The sequence below is a fragment of the Orbicella franksi genome, chromosome 9 (genome assembly GCF_964199315.1).
Source record: "Orbicella franksi chromosome 9, jaOrbFran1.1, whole genome shotgun sequence".
Lineage (NCBI taxonomy): Eukaryota > Metazoa > Cnidaria > Anthozoa > Scleractinia > Merulinidae > Orbicella > Orbicella franksi.
The window spans coordinates 19,793,856-19,808,486 of NC_138153.1; the positions used below are offsets into that span (position 1 = coordinate 19,793,856).

Genomic DNA, 14,631 nt, shown 5'->3' on the forward strand with positions numbered 1-14,631 from the left:
AAACCAGCTATTGTCATGAGGCAGACAACAAGACTTCTCTACATGGCCATTTCTACTTTTGTCATCAGGTCATTGATTGCATTAACAATTTTTGTTTGTTTTCATAGCTCTGATCATGAAAAGAGTGGTATGAGTGGTCCTGAGAAGAACCATTTCAATACTATGTAATGTTTTCTCTACAAAACAATATTTGTCACTTTTATTTCTCGTAAGGCTCACTTATAATCTCAGAAGAATGCTAAAAGCTGAAATGGACGGCAAGGTACTTAGTTAAGTCTGCGTCAGGCCAAGTGGTCCATACTACCTGAGCATATCCCAGTTTCCATAGCATAGATGGGGTGCCAGTCCATTACAGGGTTACCCCCGGCATTAAAATTCAGCGCCACCCATTTATACACCTGGGAGGAGAGAAGCATTGCAAGGGTATTGGTAAACTGTCTTACCCAAGAACACAATGTAATGACTCCAGCCAAGGCCCAAACCTGAATAGTTCAATCAGGAGTCCAGCGTGCTGACCATTAGGCCACCATGGCTAGTCTACTTACAGTGGAAGCTGTCTTAAGCTCTCTTATTATTAATGGACACTCTTATAAGTAGACTATTCTATTTGCGACAGCCTCCACAAAACTCTGTTTGAACTCCCAAACAAGCTGTTTGTTTACTCATCCTTGTAATTGGGCATTCCCGCAGGCTGCCCTGGGGCCCGTTTCTCGAAGGATCTGAAATGTTTTCGCACCCGGAAAGCGTAGCAAAAATCTCAAACCTCATGATTACCGAGCTGTTTTATTCACATATTCTTAATATGAACAGAGGTCCTCTTCATACAAGAGGTTTCTGGCGTATACACTTCTCTGTTTTTAGATACAGATTAATTAAAAATGGCTTTGCAGGTCTGAAAAGTTTCCAGGGCTTTCAAGAAACAGGCCCCTGGACACAGAGGGAGTAAGATTTAGTCTTTTCCTTTGTTTTACGCTCGTGTCAGCAGACACCCGAAAGGAATTACTTGGACATTTGTACATTGCACCACTGCAATTTGTTGCAGTGAGACTGTTAATGTTGGCTGCAATTACGATTTGTCGAGGAAAAGGTTGTTGTTATTCATGTTTTTTGATCTTGGATGGAACGGTACAACAGCGGACCACTGAGAGAACAGCTACTCGTCGGAACAATGGAACAATAGGAGGATCGAAATGCACCAATCACAGCCGGCCTTTGTGATATAAATGATACCGTGCAATCAGTCGACCTTATCGTGTAAAGAAGACTAGCAGTAAGCAGTCGAAACGTCGCGATCTACATCTCAAGTGACTACATCGTGTGACAAACAATAATACACTTTATTATTTAATTATGATTTGCTCTTAATTATTACCAATAGTCAGTCTTAATACTGCAGTATACAGTACTGTGTTTGGTTATCACCGTAATCGCAGCATTCCCAAAGGTAATAGAACAAAACAGATCATTTAATATTGCGGTATTTCTTGTATTTACAATGTAGTTAGCTGGGCATCCCTTGTCCATCCCTTACACCCCTAGTGGCACCTTATAAGAAACATTCTTAAAAGCAGACAGCTCCAGTTCCACACACCTTTTTTGGGTCTTGAGGGTGTCCACTTATGAGAGTTTCCACTAGCTGTACCACTTTTCTCAAACCAAGTAACACAATTGAAATAAACATGATTACATCACTACAGTCCACTACATTTATTTGTGCATAATTTACAATTTTTATGATTTAATTCATTGGAAAGACAAACCTCTCGAAAGGTGGCAACTGTTTTGATGTTTGTGGCATGGTACATTTTTTCACACAATGACTGTTTTATAAAGCTATCAACCTGGACTTGAACATTACCGTGTTACATCAGACCCATTTATCATTCTTAAAAAAACAGGAAGCAAGAAATACATATTCTTCAAAGCAACAACAGTACCTGCAAGCAATAATTTGCTACAACTGTTTTTCTGAAGAAGGAAATATAAAGTGCTATCCATAAAAGAGTTTCTCTGCTTTCAAACACAACAGCACTAATTGTATTTAGTAATGGAATAATAATTGTAATTAAGCTTATAGTTAAATCAAAGGGATGCTTGAAATTGGTTATTAAAACAGCTCACTTTATGCGTATATTTCAATACCATTTTTGATGTAACTTCCCTACCTTGCAAATGCCCACAACAACAGAGCAAGATGAGTGGAGAACGCAATTTCTACTATAATATCCCACTGATTTCCAAGGAAGCCAATCAAAGTAAGTTTTTACAGATCGATACATGTATTGAATTAATTAAAAAGACAAAACAAACTCCTTTTTTACTATAACACCCTTGCACTCTTGTTAATTAACTTACAACAGCACTTTCTACACACTACCCATTCTCTAAACTTTACATACGCGCTGTTAGAACGCGTTTTTTGCACTTGTGGCGGACCATTTTTCCACCCAGCACAGCCACGAGGGAAACAGTTGCTCGCCAGTAAAAGCGAAAACGGTAACCTGTGAGAAGTTTGAGTTTTCCCGCCCTAAATTTTCCTACCGTTATGAAAAAGAGGTCAAAGCAAAAAAACTGCAACGTTTACCTAAAACTCTAGAACAAGCGATGAAGCAAAGCCAACAATGAAATCGCTCTTTCGGACGCCATCTTTGTTTTTAAGATTTCGGCAGTGCGCGCTCAGTAAGAGCCTGAGTACCAGTGTCACAAATCAACCAATCAGACAAAAGTCTCCTTTGTTGCGCGAATAACTTTCCTTGAAGTGCAGTCAATCTTAGCAGCTTCCAAACCAATCAGATTGACCTCTACTGATTTCAATGCGTCTTCGCGTCCATTTTCTTTCGAATTGACGCCATAACTGCGTTGAGTTGAGTTCGGATCGTGTTCGTCGATTCCATGCTCCACTTTGTCAGCCCCCATTAACTCATCCTCCACACTCAAGCGCAGTCCCAGCAGCCGATTGACCAATAGCAACTCTAGAAATGTTGTTAGCGCAGCCCAGGCAGAAACAGCGACGACCGTGAGCAGCTGAACTCCCAAGAAGCTCCAACGACCGCCCTTGAAGATTCCAAACTCGTTAGAGAATCTATTTTCGAGGATATCTTTTTCAGCAAAGAAGGCGACGGACAGTAGGCCCCAGATTCCTGCCACACCGTGTGTGGGTACACAGCCCACAGGATCATCGATACGGAGCCTCTCGAGAAGAGCACATCCAGGGCAGGCTAGGAGGGCGCCTATTGCACCAATTACGATAGCCTCGCATGGGCGAGTAAGAGAACAGATGGCTGCGTATTAAATGAAAGAATATGAATGACTGATAAGCGCTGACTGAAGAAATAAACAAAACTACCAAACGCAACATGATACGCGTGTAATTCCACTGCATTGCATGAGAATACTCTCAAACTGTTGGCTACGAGCTCCGAGTCGAAACTCTACTTTACTGACAGCGTTCGTTTTTCATGAAAATAGGACTCATCGAACTCGCTTCTGAGCTAGAAGCGCTAAACACGACAATGGAGGGCGTTTTTAATTTAAGATGATCATAACTTGTTTACCAATTATTTGCTTGATGTCACTGCTGTGACTGAGGAGGAATGGTAGTAATTAACTAATGTAAAAGTGCTGATGAATGCTAAAAACTGTTCCTCGATTTTCAATGCGCCAAAGTGTGTAAGTCTTTTTTGTCAAAACTTGTCAAAACTTTCTCTCATAGGCCTTGTCATGTGACGAAGATCCGCAAATATCCTATACGTCTAGATCAAAATAATTTTTTTTAGCAACCAATAAGAAAATCAAAAAAGCCACAGACATTTTTGTAGTCCGTCATTGATTGACATGGTTCAGTTTGTTTGGTCGTGCGTGCGTGGACGAAGACAGGTAATTCAGTTTAGCAAACACTTTCAGTTTTGCATTTGAAGGCTCGCGTGTCCTTTAAAATAATCATTTCTTTTGACGCTCCGGTGGTGTATACTTTTCTATGGTTTTGTTAAAAACGACGCCAGTACGAAAGATTTTCGGAAATTAAAGACACCCTCAGATAGGTAACCTAGATGGTCCGAACAACTCGGACTAAATGTTAGCTGCAAAAGTGGCATCACTCAACGCAAATTAATTTACCTGTTATGCTGACGAGCCCAGCCAGAATCCCAGTCACAAAAATTGGAATGTTTAACTTGTTCTTTAAACAAATGTAGCTGAAAGTAACAGCAAATGGAATAATTTCATGTAAAGATGTCAAGCCATCTTTGGATGAGTGGGGAAGTAAACAGGCAAAAATTGAAGCGGGAAAAATTTCGCCGCTTTTATTTTTGCCGGGTTTAACCCTTCCCGCTCCAAAGAACTACCGCTGGGTCCCCGAGGATGACCTAAAGCGAGGTTGCCTTATCGATAAGGTCTGGATCCCACGTTTTTACCCAGTTCATCACACGTCCCGATGGGGGGAGGATAGCTATTCAGCGGAGCTTTACATGCGGAGCCTCCGCACTCAGGTCTAAACCCTTTCCTTTGTATACACCATTTTTGACAGGAAAAGCAACCCTTCTATGTACCCTTTCCATAGAAAATGGCTACTCTTTCACACACCTAACGTACACACCCTCGGATTAAGTGATCTCTTGAAACATTGGGATGAATTAGCCGTTGAAGGAATCTGTTCTGGATATTTTGATGGGCAATTTGAACTGAAAGAAACTTCGTATACTTCCACCTAGAAAAAGGTAAATCCTTTTAGGCAGAGTCTCCCCGTGATGGCATGACACATGTCAGGCGCGCCTAAACATTTGTGTAAAATTGAAGCGCATTTTCATATCAGGAAAAGCATTTTCGAGCAGCAATGTAATTTTGGTTGCAAAGTCAAGATATAAAAATTAGTCCCAGCTGACAGAAAAGTCAGATTAGTATTCCTACCTGTATGTCATCCCCACTATCCCTCCACCTATAGAGCCGTTGATGGTTACAACTGCTGCCCTGTGTGGTAAATTGCATACGACTATGAGCAAACAAAAAGTGGCCACTTGAAAGAACGAGCAGGAATCGGACTAATAATTAATCTTTCACGCGCGCCTTCTTCTAGTTTGGTTTGTGATCTGACATGAAAGATTAGCAATTCCATGACCATATGCTTGAGAAAACGTCATAATTCAATAAAGGAAACGAGTTAAAGATAGAAGCAAGCCCGGGCATGTAGAAACCTATTCTATGACGTACGTTATGTTAGAGAGTTTTACGGCAAACTACAAAAAATTGTCTCTGATTTTATTGCTATGTTTGTTATTATCTTTAATTATATCAATTTATAATCATGATAGACAGAAAAATATCCGCTATTAACCGTAAATACTGCTTTGTTCACTTTAGTGTAAAAACGTCTACAGATGGCAAAAGTTCAGTTAAAGTGCCACTGAAACGAAATTTTCGTACTCTCTTTTATTAGCCCAATTTATAGTTTCAAACGGGCTTAAAATAATGAACTTTATTTCTGTCAAATCCTAACGGAAAGTGCTATTTTTAGCTGCTGAAATCGACTTTTTGGAGCAAAACAGTGTCCGGGCTCTGGAACCGAGTTTAAGGATCTTGTGACGTTACTGGTTGTATTCACGCAAGAAGCGCTGTAGATTCTCTCTTGTTTTCACTTGATTTATTCAAGTTTATTCTTCATATTGTCGATACCTACTAGTTTTCTACCTTGTAATTTCTGTCCAGCCTTGACAGGAAATACACATCATAAACGTTGGAGGGCGCCGAAGAGTGTAGATTCACCAAAATAAATGCTACAGATTAGAACAGCTCAGTATACTTTTCGAACATCTTGAGCATTGTACGGGTCCGCAAATGATCCCAGGACCGCAAATGATCCCGGACCGCAAATGATCCCCATATTGGACCGCAAACGATCCCAATCAAAAAATAAGGAATGGCATGGATTTATATCAGAGGAAGGTGAGAACATGTACAAAAATAATTAACTAAAAAACATATTTTATCATTTTGCAAAAAAAAAAATTCCACAGTTGCTGTTTTGTTCTTCGAAGGGCACAGATCGTTTTCACTGTCACGCAATAAAAAAATAATAATAAATCCAAAACCAACCAATGGAAAAAGGTAAGAAATTGTGATGTACGCTGTAGAAGATAACTAAATAAGACACTTCCCCAAGTTTTAGGCCTGTGCGTTTCCCCAAACTTCAGATATTCGTCGCAAATGTTTCCCAGAAATTTACAGAGTCCAGTAAGAGAACGCCATGTTGGTGTGCGTACATCCGTGGTACACCAATATGGCGGCCGGAATATAGTGTAAACATCTGGTACTTACTTTGGCTTTCTAGGCGACTGATTATCAGTACTAAACAAACAAACATTTATATAAGCACTTTTCCTAATGCTCTAACTTCTAAAAAGGCTTAAAATCATGAGATAAGTATATATTTTTCAACAAACTCAATCATAGCCTTGTGTCACGCCAGCTCCATAACCCTGAAATTCAAAATGCTCTGGTTTCCAAACGAAGCACGCTAATTGTAAACAGATATAAATATACCGCCTCTTATGCCTGATGAGGATAAAACCATGTCACATTAAGACGATTTATTGAATTAGAAGTCTTAGAAAAACACGTACTTGTAAACATTCTCGAAATGCCGGTGGCGATAGTATCAAACATCTATCAAACAGCTAATTGACAAAACGAAGGGCAAGCTTTGGCCTTGCGTGGTCATGAAGCTGAACTTCATAACTATAGCTTGGAATTTTGGCTTCTTAGAATACTCAAGTAGTCATTTCCGAGGAATTAAAGCCAAAATACGACCAAGTAAAAATTACAAAATAAATTTGTTCAAATTTCCAGCGCTACACACTAGATGTTTTACAGAGTGGTGAAGCGTTGTAGGCTTGTGGGTCTACTCAGGTGACAGCGTCTTCCATAACAGTTGCTTCATGGTTAGTTTAAAACTTTAGACGAGTGGCGTTAATGGTTGATAAAATGTGATTTAACTATAACACCGAAATATCAATGTTTAACAAAGGAGGATATGTAGCGTGTGTTGCACTGATCATAATTTTACTGAGAATTGCAAAGAAATGTAAGCCAAGTCGTGTTTTGATGATTGAGTGGTGATATTCATAACATCGTAGTTAGCAACAAAGTTTAGTCGAAAGTATGCAATTATAATTATAAGATGGCTTTAAATAAAAACATCGGTATTCACGTACGCCAATTCCCTATCCACACCATCCCACCATCCATGCCATTCCTTCGTTTTTGATCAGGATCATTTGCCGTCCAATATGGGGATCATTTCCGGTCCGGGATCATTTGCGGTCCGGGATCATTTGCGGTCCTGGGATCATTTGCGGTCCTGGGATCATTTGCGGACCCGTACAGTACTCGATTCAGTGGAGATTTCGAAGACGAGTGTGGCAACTTTTATATCACGTCCTGAAGCCTAAACACGATATTTCGTCGTCTGTTTTCAGCCTGGTTCTGAAATTTGGATTCTCACGTTAATCTAAGGTCTATTAACAAGGTTCGAATATATCCTCGGCAACTTTACTGCATTGAAAGCCGTAAGCGCATCAGCCATCCGCACAATCACGAAGTTATTAACGGTCCACAAGCTTTGAGTCGAGTACTTCTTTGCACACAGAGGGCATCTTTTTATGATCTTAATAAGTGAAAGTTCTTGTGGTAGACAAAATGTATCTTTGAAAATTGTGATCCGCAGTAGGGTTTGCTTTATCGCCGTATACGTATCGGTGTAAACAAAGCGGGAATTTCGCTTCTCTTTTACGCGTATCTCCCAATTGCAATATTTCACGGCCGATGGAATACTTTGAGTTCTTTAGCACATACTTATGTCTATGATCTTCATTTAATAGTATCCAAGTTCAAAGCAATTTGTTAAAACGTCACTAGTTTACAATCCTTTCGAAGGTTTATTAAACAGAATTTGAAGCAATTTGCATATATGACCTTTCGCCGCCGACATTGTCACGCTTTCTCTCGTTTCCTGAAAACATACCTGTAGGGTCATGGCAGCTTAGTTGACCTTCTTAGTTTAAATTCGCTCCCTCATATAAAAGAAGACGGTTTCTTAAATTGTTGCTTTTGTGATAACTTGTAGGATGTAGCAGATACAACTGGACTAAAGGTCACTGTGGCACAATCTCGTCCACGGTGAAACTCACAAAGCGTCCGGTTTCCTTGAAGCGAAGCGACTCGAAAACTCGAAGCGTTGCTGCTGCGATTCGTGCAGCAGCACTCCGGATAATATTTTCAAAAGCCGCTTTCTCTTGTTTTCATGTCTTTTTTACTTTATGAGTGTAGATATTGTTTAATGAGACCCTGTTAGGGGTAAATTCCGACAAGCGACATGGCCTTGAAACGGCGACATGAGAGCTATGAATTGGCGACGAACGACAGACTACTCCAGCGAAATAGAGAAAGCGACACCAATCGCAAGATAGACTAACAACGAATTTCGGAACTGAGAATGCAGTGATTGTTTTAAACGTCTGAGTCGAAGTGAAGATGCATTTCCAGAGTTTTAAATGTGTTTTCCTCTCTCACGCGCGATGTCGACGGGTCTTGAAACCCAGGCTTTCTTATATATGCTAAACGTCCACGTCAAATAAATCGAGTCCGTCATTGCTGAGTATATTTTCCCACTCTCAGCTGAGTGAGCAGTGTCCTAAAACGCCTAAAAACACGCTTAAGGAAAAAGGAAAGAGATTTTTGAAAGTCGGCTTCATATCTTTATTAGTGGGCCACCTGTAAGAGAATATGAAGCTGTATTAATCAGAAAAAGAGAGACAGGGGAAAGCTGCCAAGGTCTTCTCGTCTTCAGCAGAAGGTAAGGGTTACGCCAAGATGTTTTTTGGGGGGCTTCGAACAGTATTCTCTTCCCCCATAATTACTCTAAATTTTCATCGCGGCATGAGATTAATACAACCAGTGACGTCACTAGGTTGTTTTGGCCGCGCCAAGATGGCCGCCAATTTTGGGCTTAACCAGCCAACTTCGAACGGCTGAAAAAGCAGTTTTCGCTTACCGTATGCGAACAAAAAGTCTGCAGTGTTTCCAAATAGGGTTGAAACTTTATTTCTAAGCAAAAATCTCACATACGAAAATTTCGTTTCAGTGGCACTCAGGAGCCATAATCGGGGACGGAGACCGTAGGTCTTGGGATCCACGTGCACCTATGATATGGGACAATTTTTCTATTTTTAGAACAAATTGCGCCATCCCGACGTCATATATCCGCGCGGATCCACGCACATGTCGGGGGCTCTCGCGTGGACGTTGTCACGTTGCGTGATCAAATGGTGAGAGTTGCGAGATTCTCTTACAGATTTTTCACAGCGATGGCAGGGAATAAGACAGGGAATAAGAACCAGGACTCTTACGTGTAGTTTTATGCTCTGAGCCAATGGAAAAGGTGAGTTTTTCATGGTCGAAAACAAGACTTCAATTTCGCACTGTGAATGAATAATATGTGCTCGCGCTAGTTGAACTCTTTACTTTGGTATCGAGTTAATTTGAGAGTTTCCCGAAACAAAGCTTAATCATAACCAAACCCTGTTTTTGATAGTTTCTTATTGCTTCTGTTTGTTTGGCGAGTTTGCAAAAGTTTTTTAACGGAAAGTATGACGCGTACATAATAAGCTCATTTGGATAGTGCAGCGCGTGCACCTTCAAATCCGAGTCGGTGTTTTCAATTGTCAACAAATCTGGACAAAGATTTCTTTCGTTGTCTTTTGCGCTGAGATGCTGGAACAGTTTTCACCAACGCCAAAAGACTACTAACATCATGTGTATTTCTGTAACATTGTGAAATTTTACACTGCGAATATAAAAAAGAAAAGAAAATAGACATAAAGTTTTCATAACTCAGCCAACGAAATCGTAACTTTGCTGATTATTTCTGCTGTATTCACATATTTTCAGCTAAGCTTTTAATATGTTCTCAAACATTTATCAACCTTAAACATATTTAAAAACTAGAGATATTATATGAGTTCGATGTACGTTTTCACACGAAAGTGGGGAAGTCCAATTTGTCATGTTTTACTGACTGACGCATCGGCGGGCGCTCTTATTCATCGACAACAGACAATTTATTGGATTTTTACACAAACAAAACTGAGCAGCATCTACAGAAATAAACTTTATTGTCACTTATTGGGCCTTGATAAAGCATCAAGCGTTTTTTACAATTTAGGCGAAACTCAAACTTGCAATTACTTTGTTTTACTTTTCGGTCGAGAAAGACCTGGCGAAATCCTCGCAAGCGTGTGGCAAGAGGAGGGAAACTTTGAAGTCCTGAAACGGTGCTATATCCAAATATATCCAACTGGTTTTTTGCTGTGTTATGGAAAAGCTGTTAATCTTCAACATATGTGAAACTTAGAGTGGAGTACTGTGGAGCTCTTGTAAATGAAGCAGCGGACACAACTTGGTCAGCGATATGAAGCGGGACATAACTAAATTCGGCACTGTCTTACTTCACTCAAACTGGAGCAGCTTACGACGAAAATACTGAAGCAAAATTCCAACAGACATGAACATATTGATTTGTGGGCCAAAAACATCAAACATTTCGGGAATTTTGGACGCCATTTCCCCGCGCTATATCCGCAACAATCCATGCAGCATGTACGCGCGTGTGCCGCACATGATGGCCCAATTTGTTCTAAAAATAGAAAAATTGTCCCATATCATAGGGACAGCCCCAATACTAGAAACAGCGCGCGCTTACGCTCTCCGTCCCCGATTATGGCTCCTGGTAGCACTTCAATATTTTCCGCTTGTCGTTTGCGGTCAGCAACCATCAATCCTAACCTCATTTTTAAGGCCCCAGGGATCCAGCCTAGAGAAACCGAAGAAAGCGAAGAAAAAGAATAAATATATATTCCCAGATGTAGTTTGAACTACCAGTGAACACTATCGCAGTTCAGTAGTTCAGTAAAGGTTTGGTTTTAGAAAATAATTCTCTTTCTCCAACTTCTGATCCCAAGGCCACAGATCAAACTAAACCCATAATTCAATATCTTGGCCGTTTAAACCTGAATTATTTATAACCTTGTACTATGGAACATTCTTACCTGGAGGCAAGTTTCCACTTCATGCCGCTTATTCCAAACGTGCTGCCACAGTTAAAACCCAGCCAGCCCCACCATAACATGAAGGTCCCCAAGAGAACATTTGTAGGAGAAGCCATTTGTTTGGGCGGAGAATTTGAATCGAATCTGCCAGTTCGGGGCTTTAACATCAAAGTCGCCACCAAGCCACTCACTCCGCCAACTAAATGCACAGCACTGCATCCGGCAATGTCGACAGCGCCCATTTTCCGAAGCCAACCGTGTTCATCCCAAATCCAATGAGCTGGAACACAGTATGTCAGAGTGTTTAAGAATGAGTAAAGTGTGTACGCTCTTAAGCTCGCCCTTTCCGCCATAGCACCAGAGACAATGGTTGTCGCAGTCGTAGAAAAGGAGAGATGAAAAAAGTACTTTGAAAAGATCTGCCCCATTTCTCGTTCATCTGAGTCCGTCAAAAACTTTCCAAGGCCGATAACCGGGTTTTTACGCTCGCTGATTCCGTAGCTAAATGCGAATCCGAAAAGCCAATAAGACAGTCCACCGTATATCACATCCACCGCGTTCTTGACCATGATGTTCGCTTCATTTTTCCTGGAGACCATTCCGGATTCGAGAAGTCCGAATCCGGACTGCATTGTGAAAATGATGAAAGCGCTCGTCAAAATCCACGTAGCGTCATCTGAACCTATTCCTTCCGCGAAGTCCCCCTTACCGAGGTCCTTCGTTGTTGGTGCTGTGGTTGAATTTAAAGTGAAGTTTGCTTGATCCATGTTCGTTGGTTTTGATCTTGAGGCAAGGAAATCCCAATAAGAAGAATTCTATAACTGCGTAAAAGATATATCCGGAGATCAAACGGGTTGGCTTTAGAACTCTGCTCCAACTCGTCCTGACACTATCCTTTGAAATCGGTTTTCAGTTCCAGAAGTTCCTGTATTAAAAATAGTCACATGCAGCTGACTGTCAATCATTCTCCTGAAGTTTAAGTTGACATGAATTATTCTGAAATTTTTCTTGTTGTCACTGCTGCGACAGTCTTAATAAGGTCACCGGCAACCAAGAAGAAATTTCTATTGTTTTCGAAACACTTTTATCACGAAACATTATCCTGTTTGCGTCATCAGCAACCACTAAGGAAGTAATAGCTTAAACAAACGATGGTTTGAAAGGAGAAAGCGAAAAAGGGCAGGAAAGTCATTAAGTATACCCATGAATAACAAAGAACGCAAAATTATCGTAGAAAATAATTCAATGTCTCCAGATGTGGTGAACTATATCATATATGAGAAGGGATGGCGGTGTCACAATTTTATGTTTTTAATGAAGAAATCCTTATAAGATCATTTTGGTAAGAAAATTTCCTCAAAATCGGCAAGATTTGACACGGACGGTGAAATCGCGAGTTCTTAAGTGATCTTCCGAGACTAAAGAGTTCAATAAGATGATATATTTGTTTTGGGTGACTATCTTTAGTTTAATGTAGTCTATTCTCGCAAACAGGGCAGTATTACGCGTCAAAGACTCCGGCCACCATGCTCGCTATCGTGTGTCATGGCGTGACTGGCAATGTTTTCTCACTGTTACTGTTAATTAGTTATTTAGACAAGTTTCAGGAGAAAGGTGTTTCTACAACAGAGTGTTTCTTTCCAAGGCCTAAGAACTGATAGCTGTCAGTGGAAGTTTTATGTTCAAATTGTTTAAATAAAAAAAAAACAAAAAACACAAGATAGCTAACTTGCTAGCTAACTTGATAATTTTAAAAAAACCACAAAACAAAACCAATGTCAGGCCCCAGCCGGAGTTGAATTCTTTTATTGAAATTCACGGAAAAGCCGAAAAGCGGGGGAAAGTCACATATGGTTTCTGCTTTTCTCCAAAAAAAACCAGTCAGTTAAACCTCACGCAAACTGTTTCTTTAACCAATTCTCGACAGACGGCTATGTACATTCAGCCAACTTGTTTATCCTCAAAATATTCGCCGTTTTAGCGCAATACTGACTTTTAAAGGCACATAGCAACACCTGCGTTGAACAATTGAAATGAGTTGCCTTTACCTAATTCTGTCTCTAATTTCTAATTTTGAAGATCTGGGTACTAGACTCAAAATAAAATAAAAATGAGAAAATGCGTTCTTCCCGCGCTTATCAGCTACAACCAGTTAAACGCCATCATTATGGATCTAAACTAAATTTTGTTCTTAGCGTCTTTAATTTAAAACCTTACAAATGAAAATTTTCGGCAAACGTTTGACTTTTGACAAACTTTTTATTCGGCACATCTTTTTAATTTACTTTGCACCAAGCACTCATATCATCACGTGCGAGAACAAAGTGGACAACTCTAGAAACATGGTCGTTAAGATTATTTTAAATTCCTTGATTGAAAGCGGAAAAAAAACAGCGTAAATTAATTATTGATCTTTCCGCCACATTCAATTTGTTTAGTCTATATATTTTAATTTGCCACACACAATAGCTAGAGTCAGAGAACAACTTTTATGTGATTAAAGACAACCATTGGAAAAGTGATGGACGGATAGCGAATTTTTAAGCCTTTTTCGTGACTTCTCCTATTCGTGACCTGTACGGACCGGTGCGCTATTTCTCCCTTTTGCGTATAACTTTATAAGGGCCGCAGGTGTCGAAGTGATAACACCAGAAAAACGCGTATGGCCGTACTAAAAAGGCGTACGACCCCGCGAAATCGATGCGACTTAATTAAAGACAGAGAACAGCCTTGTTTCTGGAAAATAATGGTTCTTCAAAACGAGTGATGAAAGTGAACATTTTGACAGCGAACTACTTAGTACAGCTGCCATCTTACTCCGAAAGCACAGAAAAAAAGTTAACGCGCCTCACAAATGCGAAGTTCATAAAAACAGTCATATGATACAAGGCTTATTGACTGAGGGAGCTAGGTCGGCCGGACGGGAAAATATTTGGCTCGAAGGCAAGACGTACGGACTGAGTGAAGCGAGATACGTGCGTCCTGACTTCAAGTCAAATATTTTCTTGTCCGGCCCGACCTTCCACAGTCAATAAGTACGTATAATTGCCCTTCACTTGTGTTGCCGTGTCTGCACCTTTTAGGGGTATGACCTAAAGCAGATGTAATCAAGTTCTTGACTTCGGCTATCATCGATAACTCCAGCCCATCAACGGTTTCGAATCAGTCAGGAGTGTTGATTCTCTTTACAGAATTCTGTTCAATTCTCCTAAAGTTAGTTCTTAGAATATGGTTTTCCATCAGTACATTTCATTCTTAATGATTTTCTCGTTTTCAAAAGAAGATGATAGATGTAATCACTCGCCGAGGATTTTACTGTCGTTCTTAACTGTCTTAAACGTCGGGCATATCAGCAAAATTATTAGAATCCAGGTTAGCAAAACCCAGAGGAGCGAAAATAATAATTGAAAGGATCATCATTACTAAACGAAGATATGCGTTTATAAGCAATTCACAATAACATAAAACGTTTACGTAAATGAGGAAGCCCTCAATTAAGACTAAATGCAAAAACAGTATACTTGGTTGCAAATTC

The 14,631-nt window shown here is 40.2% G+C and overlaps 1 protein-coding gene across 1 annotated transcript; it reads right to left on the minus strand.

Moving 5' to 3' along the window:
- Positions 1-989: 989 nt before the first annotated feature.
- Positions 990-12,855, minus strand: LOC145498028 (putative ammonium transporter 3). Its single transcript, XM_081477901.1, has 4 exons — positions 11,097-12,855; positions 4,906-4,965; positions 4,117-4,193; positions 990-3,281 (listed from the first exon to the last, which is right to left on the minus strand). Exons 1-4 carry the CDS (start codon positions 11,861-11,863, stop codon positions 2,716-2,718), a joined length of 1,470 nt encoding a protein of 489 aa, XP_081334027.1. The 5' UTR covers positions 11,864-12,855; the 3' UTR covers positions 990-2,715.
- Positions 12,856-14,631: the final 1,776 nt, after the last annotated feature.

Excerpts from the sequence above, each read along its gene's own strand:
- LOC145498028 (XM_081477901.1), bottom strand. The coding sequence starts at position 11,863 with ATGGATCAAGCAAACTTCACTTTAAATTCAACCACAGCACCAACAACG. Across the intron at positions 4,194-4,905 it reads ATAGTGGGGATGACATACAG|CTACATTTGTTTAAAGAACA; the intron begins GTAGGAATACTA and ends TGTTACTTTCAG. Across the intron at positions 3,282-4,116 it reads TGGGCTCGTCAGCATAACAG|CCATCTGTTCTCTTACTCGC; the intron begins GTAAATTAATTT and ends TTTAATACGCAG.